This window comes from Microtus ochrogaster, linkage group LG1 (genome assembly GCF_000317375.1).
Source record: "Microtus ochrogaster isolate Prairie Vole_2 linkage group LG1, MicOch1.0, whole genome shotgun sequence".
Classification (NCBI taxonomy): domain Eukaryota; kingdom Metazoa; phylum Chordata; class Mammalia; order Rodentia; family Cricetidae; genus Microtus; species Microtus ochrogaster.
The window spans coordinates 54,118,331-54,136,637 of NC_022027.1; the positions used below are offsets into that span (position 1 = coordinate 54,118,331).

General features: G+C 44.0%; 1 protein-coding gene across 1 annotated transcript in view; it reads right to left on the minus strand.

The window, feature by feature from the left end:
• The window catches only part of Sparcl1 (SPARC like 1), a 30,968-nt gene that overhangs the window by 10,733 nt on the left and 1,928 nt on the right, over positions 1–18,307 (minus strand). The window contains exons 2-4 of the mRNA XM_005359586.3: positions 6,149–6,213; positions 2,913–3,041; positions 1,573–2,535 (exon numbers count right to left, since the gene is read on the minus strand). Of these exons, the coding sequence (XP_005359643.1) occupies positions 1,573–2,535; positions 2,913–3,041; positions 6,149–6,202 (1,146 nt within the window). The 5' untranslated portion in view covers positions 6,203–6,213. The remainder of the gene's footprint in view (positions 1–1,572; positions 2,536–2,912; positions 3,042–6,148; positions 6,214–18,307) is intronic.

Consider the following 18,307-nt stretch of genomic DNA (forward strand, 5'->3'; position numbering starts at 1 on the left):
CACTTAGCTGTGCATGTAGTCACAGGGCTATGCATATAGTCACTGAGCTGTGCATACAGTCATCACTGAGCTGTGCATACAGTCACTGAGCTGTGTGTACTATTGTCACTGAGCTGCGCATGCTCTGCTCTCAGTAGGGAAACCCCTAAAGTTGCAGAGGGAGACAGTAACCCTTGGAGAGCAAGAATCATTCTGTGTGAGGAAGATCACTGCTTTGGAGTTGGGTCTAAAGCACTGTCCCCATAACATTGTCTTGGGATTCTGTCACGAGGATGGAAGTCCATCAGTGACCTCTGTGGATGTGTTGATAACACTTTCTTAGCAGGTTTGAAGTGTAAGAAAGTTTCTATCTTAAATGGCAGGAAAGACCTTGGGATTTGATATTGCCTGCCACCCCAAATGGGGTCAGTTCCTTCTGGGGGAGGCAGATGGGATCAATTCCTCCTGGGGTGGGGAGCAGCAGGCAGTGTGCTGGAAATTTGCCTGGAAGGCCCAAGTGATTAAGCAGCCAAATGAAAACAGAATTTCCTCTTTTTCCCTGCTGCAATTTCCATATTTTCATAGGGCATGTGTTTGCTTTATAAAGCAGTACTTTAACTTTTATGGTTAATTCAACAAATGGTGCCAGTTCTGCTTATGTTGGAGGCATTTTGACGGACACAGTGGTTCAGCAGGACCAATGTGACCCCAGTTTTGAAGACAGCAGAATTGCAGCTGCCTATGGCTCCCTTATTGAGGTCTGTCAGAATTTTCCAGCTAGCTGCAGGGATTTTCAACTCGACTGTCTGCATTTCTAAGCCCCCTAAGCCAAAGAAATCTACTCGGCTGATTCAAAGGGCAAACTGGATGTGTTCGGGATTTATTACCTCTAACAAATCCCAGACAAAATAAATGTCCCAGCTGTTTACTCCCAAATGGAATAATCCTTGGGAGTTTTTAAAAAACAAATTTAATTAATTTTTAAAGCTTCTTTTCCTTTCCTACGTAATATTCACATTTCTCTTTCATTGTTTCTTGTACTTCTCAAATACCTGTCACTCAAATCAAAGGTCTGCTTCCAAGAGGAGTTCAAACAGAACATGCTCTCAGTTTGGTGATGGACAGACAGACAAATACATAATTGCACAAGGTGAACATTCATAATCTGAACACTTGAAAATATGAAATTCTCTGAAATCCAGCTACTGTCTGAGCACTGACGTGGCACCAACAGCAGAGACTTAACACATGGGCTCATGTGACAGGTTACAGTTAAAATACAGTCACATCCAAAATATTGTATGACATTATGCTTAAGCTAGAAACACATAGGGAGTGTTTGTAAAACAAATTTCGTGCTTAAACATGGATTCTATTTTCAAGATATCTCATTATGTATATGCACATGTTGCAGGGACTGAACAAAACTGCAGTGTTTTTGGTCCATCACTTCACAGGGGGGATGCTCAGCCTGGCCTGTATCTTAGGAATGTTCTGTGTGAAGCACACACAGCAGGGCGTGAGAGCATACAGAGCGGTGGCGGCTATTTCCTGGCTAACTGATTGGATAAGCATCGTGGTAAACAGTCTCACCCTTTGGTTGTCTCCAGCCTCACTTTTGTCTACTTTCTCATTCTCATCCGTTGCTTGCTCAGCACGTTTGAGGTAATAGGAAAGGGGATCCCCTTTCCCAGCCTCCAGGAGCTCCTGGCTTGGGATGAAATAGTCATCACTTGTATCGTGCTTAGTGTCATCCTTGCTGCCATCATAACTGGCCAGGATGGCAACACCGTCGGTAGGTTCTGCGGAAACTGTCTTTCCATCCTCGTCCTTTTGGCTACCAGTAGCTTCGAGGACAGCTTTTCCTTCTTCCTGCCACTCTGTATGCTGAATGTGCTTCGTACTGCTTGCCGTCATGTCCTCCCCTTCTGCATTGGAGTTACCTTCTTGCTCTTGGTTTCCTTGCTGAAACCCATTCTTCTCCGGCTTGCTTAATGGAGTTGGTGGACTGGACTCTTCTAAGGGATCATCAGATTGGTCACTGTTCCCTTCCTGCTTGCTGATGGGCTGCTCCTCGGGAGGTTCTTTTTCCCTTTCCTGGTTATCACCGGGAGCACCAACGTCTCCTGGCTCCTCCTCCTCTTCTTCCTCTTCTTCATCGGGAGCACCTGGATCTTGTTCTGGACTTTCTTCATCCATTAAGTCTTGGTTATGCTGGTTGTTCTTTTTCAGTTGCTGGTTTGCGTCCCCTTCAGATTGCTCTTGGCTTCCCTCCCCCTTTGTGACATTTGCCTGTCGGTTGGAATCCACGGAGGAAGTAGACGCAACCTCAGGGAAATCGGTGCTCTCTGGGAGCTTCTCCTGTTGAGGAGGCTCACTTGTACCATCTTGTGCATCGATCGCTCCTTCTGTCGGTGAATAGTCCAAATTCACGCTTAAATCGCCCTCCCCGTCCTCCTCATCCTTGAGATCCTCCTCAAGGCTGTAGGCTTTGTCCTGTTCTGTTGACAGTTCATGGTTCTCCTCTTCTGACTTCAGTGCTGAAGGCTGTTCAGCCTTAAAAGAACAAAAGTTTATTCTTGAAACAAATGACATGGTATTCATATTTACCGTTACAAGGTTAATATTAAGTTGTCTCCCTTCTTTCTCCATGCATTATCATCTAAACATATTTATGCCGTTCTTCACCTTCTAAAGCACAGGTTTATCCTGAATTTAAATTTTGTAAAATGAAATATTTTATATAGCACTTGACTACAGAGAGTAAGTACACTCATTAATCCCTATAACTTTCAGTGTTTAGAGATAGTTCATGTAATTATTGTACTTACAAAATTAAACTGAGAAATGAATATATTAAACTTTAAGCATGCTTTTATATGAAATTCTCTGGAGAACTAAGGAGATGACACTAGTATGGTGATGACTTTTACCTTATCGTTGGCATGGTTTTCTATGTCCGCTGCAGCTTCAACCCCGGCACTGGGGGCTGCTGCATCGTCGGGTGTCACCAATGCTGCGGTCGTTGGGTTGACATGACCAGAGAGAAACCTTGCATTTGTCTGAAAAAGACAAAGACTTTGTGCCACTAACAGACAGATGCCAGCTTAAAATACATGAGTTATTTTTGTCAGTATCACCGCTGCTGGAGTCTTTGCTGGTGACATGAATAAATGGTGGTCTCTAGAATTGCCTAGGCCACCAGAAAATGCCTGCAATCTATTGTTACATTGAAGAATTATAGTCAAATTTATGAAAGGCTATATATGCAAAGACTGGCTGAAAATAAAACAGAAGATATTTCAGTAATGATTATTCTTGACTTGGGATCTTTCTTTCTTTCTTTCTTTCTTTCTTTCTTTCTTTCTTTCTTAAAGATTTCTGTCTCTTCCCCGCCACCCCCTCCCATTTCCCCCCCCCTCCCCCAATCAAGTCCCCCTCCCTCCTCAGCCGGAAGAGCAATCAGGGTTCCCTGCCCTGTGGGAAGTCCAAGGAACCCCCACCTCCATCCAGGCCTAGTAAGTTGAGCATCCAAACTGCCTAGGCTCCTACAAAGCCAGTATGTGCAGTAGGATCAGAAACCCATTGCCATTGTTCTTGAGTTCTCAGTAGTCCTCATTGTCCGCTATGTTCAGAGAGTCCGGTTTTATCCCAGGCTTTTTCAGATCCAGGCCAGCTGGCCTTGGTGAGTTCCCAATAGAACATCCCCATTTGACTTGGGATTTTTAATCTTGACAGAAACATACATATTTTATGATCTTGGAAAGTGTTATTTGACATAAATGGAGAAAAACAAAATTAACCCCAGGATATAGCACCGAACAGCACCTTGGCTGCTTTTAAGTTCTCACAGAAAATTAACAGAAAAGATTATAAGATTCTTGCTAAATATTTATTTTCTTGGTCCCATTGGCTTTTACTAAAAGCCATCAGGACACCTTTGACTAAACAAGCTATTTAATTTAGAACCAATTAAAAGATTGTGCGAGACAGGGCGTGGAGCCTGGTAGGGAGCAGCTACTGGGGAGTCTAACTTCAGCAAGAGCCATGGCTTTGTACAAGATGAGAGACATCAACCAAGAGCTGGGCAGTGATGCACAGAACAGAAGCTGGGTAACTAGAGTTGGAGGGAGGTCTCGCTTCGAGCCTTGATTGCTCTTTGATCTTTACTGGACTCAACAAGTTGTTGTCTTCTCTCCTTCCACCTCCCCTGGCAAAGCGAGCAGAAACACAGAGACTGAGTGGATGGACATAAACTATTTTGTAAATTTCAGAGCTCCCACGTGAAAACTAGTCTTCCTGACAGTAATGTTCCATGATGAAAACACGTGAACTGTCAGTGTCGGAAGCAGAACTTTGCCTTTATGGAGATCCTGTGGGTATGCAGGGGACCTAAGTATAGAGCCCAGGCTCTACAGTCAGTGTCTTCTCACCCACCAGCAGGCCCGTTGGTGCCGACAGTGCTAGTAAAGAAGGAGAGGTGGCTACAGGATCTGTTACGATCTTGCTATTTCGCATCTCACCTCCTTCTCAACTAAAAGGATTGACACTGAAAATGATTTGGAAGAAGCTGAAGCAAAGAGGAGAAGGAGAATTGGAGCCTACTTTGGCAAGTCTCTTCTTCCCCAGGGCGTCATGGAGCGGCAATGGAGAGGGAGGTTGGGCCTGTTGCTGGATGCCTGCTCCCCTTCCCTGCCTCTCTCCTGTACCTTCTTGCTCCTCCTACCTCCACGGAGCACACACTAGTGTGGCAGCTCATTTTCTTTCTGGTAATTGAAATATATTTCACCATCTATGTTTATTTCTCCTGCCCTCTTGAGAATCTACTTGGAATCTCTCGACCACACAGAAACTATTAGTTGCTGACGAATTCAACCAAGGTTGGAAAATACTGCAGCATTTTACACTGGCCAGTCTTTTGAGAAGACAGTTAGCTTTTCAGCGTCTGGCTGGGTCTGCTTATGATAAATCAGCCCGGAAAGGAAACATCTGGCTTGTGTCTATATGTGGGAGTGTTTTCAAACGTTTGGCTCAAAGACTCTGGGTGTCTGTTTATAAAGTTGAAAGTATGGCCATTCCGAAGGGAAAGCATATTTTCAGGAAAAAGCAACGGTTTTGTGGGAATTCTATGCTACTTCATCCCACTTTTCTAACTTCAGAGTACAGTGTGTAACGTCAACTGGACTGCTCCCGTGAGCTAATTTAGAGCATCATTGTTAGTGTTCGTCATAAACCCTTTCTTTCTATGAACTGCTTGATCAGGGAGACATGGAGTTTGCTTTTGCTGTCTGGAAGCAGCTCCCGTTCATCCAAAAGGAAGAATCAAATCTTAGTCTAGGGTAGAGGGCGCAATGTTGTCTAAAGGAGGTTGGTTCTTCCCTTGGATGAAGAAAAACAGATGGTGCAAGTGGTTTAATGAAAGATGATATCAGAAATGATCACCAGGCTTTAAAAGGAAAGCTTCCAATCAATAGTGCCAAAACCGCTGACGTGGCTTTTTGCATATAGTGGTTTTTATTACTTGTAGATGGTGCTGGGGAGAGTGTGCCTGACCATGAAGTAGAAGACACCCTAGTCACGCCTACTTGGAACATACTGTCTTGGACAACCTAGAGTTGAGGTAGCAGCTATCGATTACCATAGCATATACGATTCTACTACACTGAATCCTGTTTTTATTATTGCAGAGTATCAGGAGAGAGTCTCAGTCTCAGAAATCAGACAGCATGCCTTTGATCCTGAAGAGAATAATGGAGGAGAATGGCTACACAATACATGTTAAATTCTTTGTTTTTCCACAGATCTACAATTTATTCTCCCTCACCACTATTTGGGTAGACTCTGTCTAATAAGATGATAGTCAACATTTTCGGTTGCATAATTATTTTACCTTATTGCTTGGGAAAATGTTTTTTAAAGTATGTTATCTTGATTTTTTCCTTTTACTTATGAATTTACTTCATGGAAATGTAATTGGAATTACAAAGAATCCAAAGCCATCCTAGAAGGATCGTTTTGGTGGGAGTGTCTTTGCTTGGGACTGGGTCTTTTTAGGCTCAGCTGGGGCCTGAGATGGATCTTCCTGCTTCAGCACCTCAAGTCAAGAAAAGTTTTTTCCAAATGCAGAGCCAGGAGGGAGAGCTATAACACAGAAGGGAAGGATGTTTACCGGGATCGCAGCTGCAGTCCCCAAGATGTACAGGAAGAAAAGCGCAGGCGTCATGTTGTCTGGACCTGTGAATCAAGAAGACAGTGTCAGATTCGTGGGGGCTTCCTTTGGGACGACTACCAGATGGTTTTACAAATGCTAGCTGGCTATTGTCTACTCTGGAAGTGACTGTCATTTTACTAGTCTCCCACATCTGAATGGAAACCTATTTCAGTTCTTATCTCACCTTGTTCCTATAAAGCCTGATCCTTCATATGTTTCCATTTACGACGAGAAAAGACACAAGCTGCCAGGGACCTCCAGCTCTGCTCAATGTAATGTTCTATGACAAAACCAGAGGTAACCCTATACATTTCACAACCCCCAGATGGTCTTTTCTCTAAAACATATTTTGACTATTGTATCAAACATAAATATTTTCCTAGGGGAACGGGAAACTGGAGAGGAAGAGGAAGGGGTGGAAAGGATGTAAATGAAGTACTCATATGTGAAATTCCCAAAGGATAACAATTAAAAAGAAATAAGCATTTCGTATATGGAACTAAGAGCAAAAGTAAAAAACTAAATAGATAGTAAATTTAGGGGGGAATACGTTAGATATATCTATGACTGATGGTATCCAAAAATACTTTATTTTCTCAGTGAATGCTAATGGTTAAGGGTCATTGGGAAATGAAGTTTCCTTTTTCTTTACTTCCAAATTTTATGTTTAATGTGATGTGGAAATGACCCAAGAGGACACACTAGTGAACCACTGATGAATCTTTGCTTGTCCCATATTAAAAAGCAGGAGACAGTTCTAGTGTATTCTCTGTCTTGGGATAAATGGCTGAACCTGCTGCCTCGTCAGGGTTACTGTGTTTGTCGCACGGTGATGGGAATGATTTCACGGTCTGTAGGCTATCACTGAGATGCACGGGTTTGTGTTGAGAAGTGAGGCCTATGGTAGGAAATGAGATGCTGTGAGAACAACCGCCACGCTGAAGACGGCCAAGGCGATTTGCTGACTCTTGCAAAGTGCTCAAAAACAAAAACCATGACGTCCTCGCTCAGGAAGATGAGTACCATTTATTCCGGGATACATGAAAAAAAAAATCAGTTATTCTGAGACAGTCAGATTTAGTGTGCTGTTTCTACAAATGCAGACTTTGTTTTCAGGAAGAGCAGATGAGGCTCTAGACACGAGAGATGCAGACAGGGACACAATTTTGCATATGTGGAATTATACCTTGTGTACTGACATGAGATGATGGGCGCTCTTCTCCAAATCTACAAGCTGGCTCATTGCAGAACGTTTGGAAGGAAGGGTTGGCCGGGAAGTGGAATCTGAGCTTTAGACCGGAACTGTCTCCCCACTGCCCAGAGACCTTGGCCAGGCCATTCATTACTTTATCTACAAGACAGGGCTGGAGGAGTTTTCCCAGGAGACTCATAGGAGAGCACCTAGCCATCAGGGATCCCTAACACCTGTGACAATGGAGACCCTTTCAATTTCCTGAAACGCTCCAAGGCAGAAAATGGCCTAACAACTCTGGTCCTTAACAACTCACAGATTTGGAATCTTTTTGTCCCTTAGCGCTCTCCAGCTCTTTCCTTCTTTCACACCAGTATTTACTGTCATAAACCCAGCAACCCTGAAGATGCAGGGTGGTGGAAAAGAAGGAGAAGAAGCCTTTTTCTTCAGTTAGGGACAGAATGGCTCTTGCCAGATGGGCGACTTCAGCTGAAACTTTAAACCATGCCAGCTAGACTCATGCTCTAGGTAAGGCCTTTCTGCGGAAACCAGCAATTTAGAATCCCAAATCCAACGCCCCTATTGGCCAGCCAGTCTGTGTCACCACAACAAATATCCAGATGAAACACTTGGCAGCAGAAAGAAATATCCTCCTAAGAAGCAAAGCTCCACAGTCCCGAGCTGTATTCCAAGCAACCATGTCTTCCATTTCTCTGTGTAGGCGCTAAGGTCTTGGTTGCTCTTCCTACTGAATGTCGTCTTGTTTCTGTCCTCAAAGCTGGGCTGTCCTCAGTGACTTGTTTGACTGAGTGCTTAAGGCAGAAGTGATGGTCCAGACTTCTGGATCCGGGTCACAAAAATTTAATATTTCCCTCTCAGAACATTTGTTTCGGGAGCCCTGAGCCACTTGTCCTGGGCTGTTACATCATTGAACGTCATTTACCAGTCCTAATGATTTCAGCTTTCCACGTGTTCTTGACAACGCATACCAACCTGTGAGGGACAGTCCTTCACCAGGTCAGTACTCCTGGTGAGACTAGATCCCTGACCCACAAAACGTTCCGATGTTATACAAGGGCTTCCGTGTTGGGACAATATATTGGCATTCAGTAATAGGTAACAGAAATGGAAGCTGAGTCTCTTAGTATTCATTGTGTTTTCCGAAGTATAATTTTATTGAAAAAGTACCTTCTTTTCACCGACGTTAACAGTAGTTAACACCTCATGCCAGGTAATGTGGTGAGCACCCTCCCTGTGTGACACTCAGGCGCTCCTCCTGGGACCTCACATCTCCAGTTCTCAGCATCGCCCACCAAGGAAAACTTGCCCAGCACCTCACTTTGCCAACATGCCCTTTCACCACTGTTCCCATCTGGTCACCCTAATAGGTGCTTTTCAAGGACATCCCCAAAGGCTCCCCCAACCCCCGTCTCTCACTCAGAAGAAATGAGGGCAGTCCCTGTCTTCTGGGGCCTGTTATTGAGGGATTACTTTAATTATGTTCAGAGGATCCTGTGGGCTTTCCAGGGTAGGGTTGCCATGAAGGCCTTTGCACGCCTCCTCCTCATCTCTCAGAGGCCCTCATTTGCTACCGCCCACTAATCCCCCTGTGTCTCATCCCCACCTCCACAGGCCCAGACTCACAAAGCAGTTCTCAGTGTTGTTTTCCCTCGAGAATTTGCCTTTAGAATGGCTTCATCTTGCTCTGTCTCATAGTGTAATTAGGGAAGTAATTTTGGTTGTATTAACCTTTCTCAGTTCTGGTTACGGCCTCCGCCCTCTTTCCCCTTTCTCTGTGAATACAGACTTTTTTTTATTTTTGTGTTATTTCCTGTTCAATAGTAGTTTTGCATATTTTTGAGATCTATCTATCTATCTATCTATCTATCTATCTATCTATCTATCTATCTATCTATCTATCTATCTATCTATCTATCTATCTTCTAGCTAGCTACCTAAGGGACAGATCACAAAACCAAGAACCTCCAGTTTCAGATCCCTCGTTTGCACAGGGGCCACACAAAGTTCAAAACCTGATGGTGACTCCTTTATCTTAACGAAGAAGGCTCCACACATTGCACAAACTCCCAGCTTCATGGATCTCACATGTGCTTCTCAGCAGTCTCCTCTGAAAGCTCCTCACACTTGTGATACTATAGGGGCTTAATAAAACAGGCAATGTGCTTCATGCTGCTAAAAGCAAGGCCATTCTTGCCTGAAGGCTGGCTCCTGCCATGGTCAGATACTCTAGTCTCTTTCTCCCTTTAGTTCCCCCTCCACCACCACCAAGCTTTTCTCCTTTGGATGCCTGGTTCTGGCCTTCTCATCTGACTGCTTTTCTTTGAATTTCTCTCATTAGTTAAACTCTATGAGTATAAAATAAAGCCGCTGGCTTCAGTGGAAATTGTCCGTTTCGTTAATAAGTCAGTTGTTCAGTTCTAACTGAGAGGGATTGCAAGTGCTTTCAACTGTGTGAATGAACCAAGAATAATTCACTGAGAGAGCTCTCTTTCAGGATTAAGGAAAACAGCAAATAATACCTAAATACAGTTCCAAGTAGCCTGATTCTCATGGTACGGGGCCTCTTTGGGAACCGTGGTGTGCTCTGAGAAGGTTTTGTCTTTTGTGTAAGCTACGGATAAAAGCACTCATTCCAAGGAGCCCGCTCCAGGTCTTAGCACATGGTGGAAGCATCTCATGTAGACTTGTCATGGCCAATGGTTTTTCTGAGGATGCCAGTTGTCTGCCCACTGATATAACATAGCTCATCACTCACAGGTGCAGAGGCAACTAATCCTAAGGAGCTTTATGGTTGGAGTTAGTTTGAATAATTTCTTGGGAGAAGGGGAGAGGCTGAGGTTTACTTTTGCCTTTTGAAAGAACCCAGAGAGGCAAAAAGCACAGCTGGTTCACAGCTGGTTCTCAGCTGTTTCACAACTGCACCGCAGCGTGTCTGTTCATTGTGTGCCTCCCACTCTGGGAAGGGGTGTCTCCCTTACATCTGACACAGTCTCTGTCCATGTGTGTCTCCACACCCACACCCTTCTTTCCCAGGGTTGGGTCAACAGACTTTCTTACCCACTTTCTGTTGGGTTCAGCCAACAGGGACCCTGAAAGGAGGATTCAAGGGTGCAGAAGGCGAGGGCCTGTGGTTTTCAGTCCCTTCAGGTGGCTGTGCTTCTTCTTGAGTGTCCTGGCCCTTTGCGACGGCTTTCTCTGGATTCAGAGAATTCCTCCCCTTTTATTTACAAACTCAGTTTTGACCACCCTGTCCCTAAGAGCCCTGTAGCTTCTCCTTAGCTTCTCCATAGCTTCCCATGCTTTGGTAAATAACTTCCAGTGAGATTCCCCTCAAGTTCTCAGATTGGAGTTTGTTGCCTGGAATCACCATTTCCTTTTTGTGTTTTGGATTGATAACCACTTTGAGTAAAAATACAGGAGTCATGGGTTTGCATATCTTCAGATCTCATATAGCGAGGGACGCCATGTCTTGGGCCTCTTCAGTGCTACTTAGCTCACTCAATGTCAACTTGTCTCCAGCCCCTTTTCACACTGTGCTCTGTCCTAGGACCCATAACATTTTATCTAGTAAAGAGTGGGTCCAATTAGCCGAATGCAAATATATTTTGCAATTTGGATGATTAATAGTGGACATGGGAATCTTTTCTTGCGGGGGGAATGACAATTATTTCTGACTTCATAACACAAAAATATGCGCCCACTGCCTTCCAGTACTAGCATATGAATTATGGAGCCCTCAGCCTTGCTCTCGTGATGCTGGAGACAGTGGGGTGAATTAGACATCTCCCATGTGACTCACTCTTGGACCTTAACAGTCACTCTACAGACGCACAGGGTTTGAGAAATATGCCACGACAAAGAACCAAAACACAGTGTAAGCAGAGGCTGGTGTTCTGTTCCTTGTGGGAACAAAAATTTGCAACATCTAGATTTCATGGATTTATATTCTTGCCCAGAAAAACAAAACATCAAACGATAACAAAACACTTAGAGAAAAATGGCTCATTTCCCATCATTAGCTCACGGTGGATACGATGACCCTGCCACAAGCAGTCAGGAAGCCCCCGAATAGGGATGAATGAATGACTGGTGGCACCGAGGTCTAAACTAAAAGTATCTTCGCTTTAAACAAATTCCTAGTGTTTTATTCTCTCCACGCTTTAGGAAACGATTGGAAAGATTTACAGAGAGATTGAGCTGGACTCCAGGGTTAGGTCTTCAAATGTATTTGTGTGTATTTGTGTGAGCTAGAGCTAGGGGCAAGAGGGAAAAATGGAGGACACTTGGGGTTTTGTTCTTTTTGAATGTGACAGAATGTTGCATTGATTCAGGGAGAGTTAACTCAGAGCTCTTTGGTGGCGAATGAAAGCTTGGTGGAGGGCACTGAACCAACGGTCGCTCCAGAATTACAAATGGCTCCAGTGTGACAGCATAGCCTGAATATTTGGCCAGCCTGGTGGCATGAAACCAATTATAGGCTTCCACTGCAGTAAATAAAGTCAATTCTTATGGTTGTTTTTCTTCTGAATCTCAGGTTACCTCTCAGTGAATTTCTGTCATATCACATCAGTAGGTTGGCAGCTCACGTTGAATCAATACAGAAACACGGCTTTGATTTTAGAGCTATGGTCTCTCTCTCTCTCTCTCTCTCTCTCTCTCTCTCTCTCTCTCTCTGTGTGTGTGTGTGCATGTAGAACAACAGATTCTGATGGCATTTAGGATAATGTTTATGCTATTATGAAAAGTAACCGCTTCTCACGCCGTATTCCATTTGTCTTCGTTTAAAACCCAGTAGTGGGCTGGAGGCTTGTTCCAACATTTGCCACCTCTTTTCTTTGCATGTTACATACCGGGATACTAGACCCATTCCAGCGATTAGGTTGTAATCGTAGAGATTTGAATGGAATAAACAATTTCATTATTTTAGCTGGTTTATAAATATTTATGTGCAGTACTTATAAAATATACATTTGTAGTATATATGCTGCCAAAGCAAGCACAAAATACACATTTCTATAAATAAGCTTGTCTCCACTCATTTCAGCTGGCCTTTAGGAAGTCTGGAGACCCTTCTCCAGACAACACTGCTGTTTCACAGTTTGAGCTACAGCTACAGCATTAAGGATGTCAGAAACAGATCTTGGCCTAAATAACTTATTCGATTTATTCCAAGTTCAACAGGGAAAGCCATCTTTTCAAAATAGTTCAACTTGGCCGGGGGGTGATGGTGCCTTTAACCCCAGCACTCGGGAGGCAGAGGCAGGTGAATCCCTGTGAGTTCAAGGCCTGCCTGGTCTACAAGAGCTAGTTCCACGACAGCTAGGACTGTTATACAGGGAAACCCTGTCTCAAAAAACCAAAAAAAGGTCCAACTTATTTATTTTTATTTACATATATTTCTGTGATTCTGTAAGCACCAGTTGAGACCAGAAGAGAGTGTTGGATCTCCTGGAAGTGGCATTACAGTTGCCTGTGAGCCACCATCTGTGGGTGTTAGGAGCTGAACTCAGGATCACTGGAGGAGCAGCAAGTGCTCTTAGATGCTAGACACCTCTGTATCTCTGAAAAGTCATCTTTCTGAATTAAAAAATATGTGTGGAGGGACTAGATGCTGGCTCAAAATTTGCTTTGGCATAACTAATAGATCTTTAGAAAATTTCCTCAAATTCCTGGTATCACATCTAAAGGGCAAAGGGATAGCAAGTGGATAGCAGTAGGTTATGATGATTGTCCCTAGCAAGGTCCCTGCGTCCTGTCTGCATAGCCACCTCATGGAGAAGAACACACACATACTCTCTGTTGGGCTCCTTTTTGTGTTTAAAGGATTGGCTTTCACCATGGGAGAGGTTGTAATTGGATTTTACCATGAAAGGAAGGAGTAATTAGATTTCTCAGCAGCAACTCAAGCTCCACGCTTGGAAAAGCCAGCCATAGAGCTGGAATGTCCTATTCTTCAGCTGTCAATAGAGTCCAGACGAGCCTGGAGACACGGGGCTGCAAGGCACCATGGAGCGGCTGTGCCTGCGTCAACCGCTGCTGGTCTCTGCGGGAGCAATTCTAGTTTTGGGCGTGAGAGCGTGAGGAGGACATCGAGGCTAAAGAGAGGCCGCTGGGCCTCCGACGGCCACATCGAGACTAAAGAGAGGCCGCTGGGCCTCCGATGGCCACGCAGCACGTCTTCAGTGCATTTGGTAGGGAAATGGGACATTTCTTTGAAGGAAACCCTTTGATTGGTCTTTATCTCTGTCCACAAGGGTCTGCTTTCTAGAGGACAAAATTTAGCACACCCTAGATCATCACTCTCTATCCAAATTAAATAATGAATTCATTGTGTGTCCTTTTTTGGTTGCAATGGCTTCCGTTTCAGTTTCTGCAACATTTTGTAGAGATTTATAGTAAGCATAGGGCAGGGGAGACTTTTATATTGATTTCTTTCTAGTTTATATAGCTTTTATAACATAATTAAGTCATCATATTAATTAGGAACATATATACATTGAAATTAAGTTAAATTTCTTAAGTTCTAGACTGCCTCACCACTTAAACCTGCTTAGACTAACCCACATGTCCCCTGTGAGTACCCTTACCTTACTGTCCCTCTCTCTTCTCCACTTTAAAAGCCAGGGCGCCTCTACAGTCACCCATACCTCTGAGAGATTCATCACGCTAAGTGGGGATGGAAGTGCTGGTAGTTTTGCCTCCTTCCTGAATTAACCTCATTGTGCCTTTGAGTCATCCAGCAGCTAAGCCCCTTTCTTCCTGACCAAGGAGACCGGCTTCAGCGGCTCATCTTGAAGGCTGACAACCATTTGATCTGCTCATCTTTGTTTAAGATAAGGGACCTGAGAAGGACCTACCAGAGACCCTAAAAGGGAGACTCCTGCCTCCACTAGTCTCCCTGCTTTCTCCTTCTTGCTAGTGTTTTATTTCCTGGAACATGTACATCCACACTTCCAAATAAGGCCAGGTATCCTCCGTTGAGGTTGTTTGTGTCAGAGGAAGCCTGTAGGCCACTATTTTTAGAAGTTAGGGCAGCTATGGAGAATTTCCTTTCTGAGAAGGTGCAAAGGAGATGACTATTACAGGCACTTCCTAGTCAGGCTCGAACAGTGCTCTCCTGGTCTTGCGTGAGAGTCACAGGCTTTGCTTTCCGAGAGCAAAGGCTTTCGTCATACTTCACCTGCCCAATGCGTCTGCTACCTGATCTAGAGTTAACACTGTGCTTTTGGGCTTTTAAAGTATTAATGAGTCTCCAGGAGGAGATCTAGAGCTTGGCATTAAAGTCACCGAAAGAACGCAAACAAAACCTTTCTATTTTGAGTTTTCTGCTGAGCCACCAGCTGACATCAAGGTGCGCCTGTCCAGGGCTATTCTCAGACTTTCCCAGACCACAGACTCCCATGTGGTTCTTCATTTGGGGTAGACGAGGCTCATGGTCACTGGGTCTTTGGATCTGACCAGAAATCCACAGAGATATTGAGATGCACATGCAACCTGAATCAAACAGAGTCCCCAAATATAGCGGTGAAGTGCTTTGTGGGGGGAATTTAGATTCAAGTCTCCTTCGCTCTTCTTTCCCAGATCAGTTGATTGCTTGTTCATCATATAGGCTATGATCCTTCCTGCTCACATTTATTCCTCCCAACCACCCTGCCACACACAACCCTATTTTTAGCCTTCAGATGAGGGAGGAGGGGAGGGTTGGAGCAGGGAGAAGTCATTTTTGACCTTGAGTGGAGGTCAAGCTCCATCAAATTCTCTTAGAACAAACACGCTTTAACCGTGCAACATATATCTCAGTATACAATTGCAAGCAACATGTGTTCAGAGATAGGGTGAATTTTTTCATGCTGTATAAAAATACTGATTCATTGTATTTGGTGCCTCTGCGTTCTCTCTCATGAGAGCCCCTGGTCTGAATGACTTCATTTCGAGCAAAAAAGAGTACTATTAAGGAAACCAATACGAAGCAGCCTCAAGCACGGCCCGTTTTCATTCCTGGGAAACCAACCTTGACCAAACAGGTGAGGGAAGAGATAAAGAAGATTTAATCACTATTCTTAGGGCATGACTTCATTATTGCAAGTGTGGAAACTACACAATTCTAGAGCTTCACTTACAGATTTAAGTGGTTTTCTATAAGCCCGCTAAAGAGCACTGGGAGAGGCGGAACACTAAGTAATTAAAATCTGGATGGCATCACCGTGGGGTGAGAACTTGCGCCCGGAGCTGCATTTGCAGCGTCAGCAGGTTTGCAAAGGTGAATCACAGTCTGCAGGATGCAGGATGCTTGCTGTCAGGCAATGACAGAGCAGACCCAGTCCACACAGACACGGATGTTAAAGACACACGTGGAGATTCTCCACACAAGGCAGGAAACATGAGATGATAAAACACACAAAATGGACTAAGATGAAATGGTATTTAAAATTGGCACGTGAATAATAGGTTAGAGATCTGCAGTACACATTATCACACATTGTCCATTTGCACATTCGGGTTGGCCAGAACCATTAGAAAGATGAAGATGGCTTTGTCCTCAAGGCCACCTCATGCTTGCATATGCAATTTCCATTCCTGGGATGGCTTGATTAATGACTGTTTCAGTACACACAGGCCCTGAGGAGCACAGCCTCGCTCCAGCTCATCTTCTTGCTCCCCCATCCCAACCCCCGGACATTTCACAGGATAAGCAACACTGAATGCATCAGTAGTTTGAGGCATCAGGTAAAAATAGCATTCTTTAGGTAATTGTCTGACCTAAGATATTAGGAAACCTAACATCTCCGGGAAGATGAAATGGCTTATACCTTTTGTCCTAGTACTAAGACAAGAAAAGACTTTTATATTCTTCAAAACATAATGAATAAATAAATAAATAAATAAATAAATAAATAAATAAATACCAACCCCTAAACTGATAATTATTCCCTTTCTTTTTCCTTTACAAATTTACCGGTCAAGTAAGCAATTTTTTTTTTCTGAGGCTATTATTACAATTTTCTCTCTGGGAGACTCAAAGTTCTAAAGGGCCATCTCTGTCAGCGTTAGACCTCATCATGAAAAGGACAATAAAACCAATCCTTGCTAAGCTCTCATCCATCGCCTCAGTTCATCTTACAACGATTGGTTCCTCCTTTGAAAAACAGGGGAAGCCAGGGCCTTTGAGTTTAGCTGCTGGTTTTAACACAGGCTTGATGCTGAGTAACAACTGCAGTGTGTGCCATTGGGTAGGGTGACTTTTATTTCTCCTTTCTCTCCCCGGTTTTCCCCCTTGCACCCCACAGGAGATGGCTGCTGCTTTAGTTGCTTTCTTAATACCTTCTTTTCACTGAATCTTTAAAGGAAACATTTAGCTACTGCTGCACATAAGTTGGTTGCATAATAGGCAAGAAATGAGCCAGAACTGTACACCTTATCTCCACTGAAAGATTTTAAGACTAACAAGAGCTGTTTCACAGAGCTGGTCATGACTTGGGACTCTCTCTGTACCCTTTCATCACTATGACAACAGGCAGCTCCTACTTTACATAGCCAGAAAAAGCAGCTGACATCTCAGTGCTAGGAAAATAGGGGAGAAGTTTACAAAAAACACAACAACCAGCACCAAAAAAGCCTTTTTGTTTGGATGTCAACAGAGAGGAAAACACACCCCCAGAGCAAGTCAAAAACCTCTATTCTTGCCTTCCAGAAAGGTCTGAAAGGAAAAGTGTTGGGGCCTCCCCCTTGTCCAAGCAGATCCCTAAACCAGAGCTGGCCGCAGTGCGGCATGGCTCCTCTCTGCCTCCGGAAGAGCTGGCCTGAAAAGCGGCCCCTCCCATTTGACTTGGCCCTTTCAGAAGCTGCCAACCAAGGGAGCATGGAGACTCAGGAACAAGCACCTAAGCACCTGTGTTGAGGCCCTGAAAATGGTTTCCTCTACGTTTCTTCGAATAAAGAAAAGATAACTGAAAGAATATTTCCTTATTCATTTCTAATGCCACTAGAAGCCTCATTCCAACATCATAATAGACAGCTTGGGGCATGAGATTTCTTGTGGCAATTGGAGCGTTTCTGGGGAGTTTAGTGTTGTAGCTGGTACCATACACACTTGTGTTTCATAAATATCTCATTTGACCCTTGCAACAACCTCACCTCTGGGGATTATTTGCCTAAGAGATGGACAGCTGAGGCGTGGAGATGGGAAGTGACTGGCCAAGTCCACACAGCTTGTGAGGGGGAGCTGAGGTTGCAGCTCAGGGGCAGCCCAAGCCTGTCCACTCTGCCATGCTGACTTGGGGATTTTAGCTTGAGTCTGAGGACTTGCTAGAGCGTAGTGCATAAGTACGAGGGAAAGCCTAGAGTTCCTTCCTTTTCCAGAGTTTATGCAGTGAAGGAAAAACTAGACCAATCCTTTCATAGTTGCTATGATTATTTAATATATACCAGGCATAGATTTTTTCCACTTAATTCTCACATCATATCTCAGCACTATCTAATGCTGTTTTTATGATCCCGATGACATCACTAAGAGTTCTATAGCACAAAAAAGGTAAAGTCACTTGTCTAGGGTCCATGAGCTATTTAGTGTGACAATGTGCACATAGAACCATGTCTATATGGTTTTATATAAGTCAGAGTTATGTGATCATCACTTATGAAACCAGAGGCCAGTGTCTTTCTCATGTTAATTTTATTGGCTATCTTTGAAGCGGCCAGTCTCTTCCAGAGTCAGAGTTTTGTATAACCCTTGATGTCCAGGACAAAGAAGCAGGCTGTGGCTAGGTGGGAATCAGGTACAAATGCAGCTGGGACAGAAGGCATTCTATGAGATCTGTAAGAGGTTCTCCTGGTTTACCCCCTGAAGATTGTTCCAGGATAATAAGAAACTCCAACATGCCTCAAGCTTTGTGATCAGTTGTTTT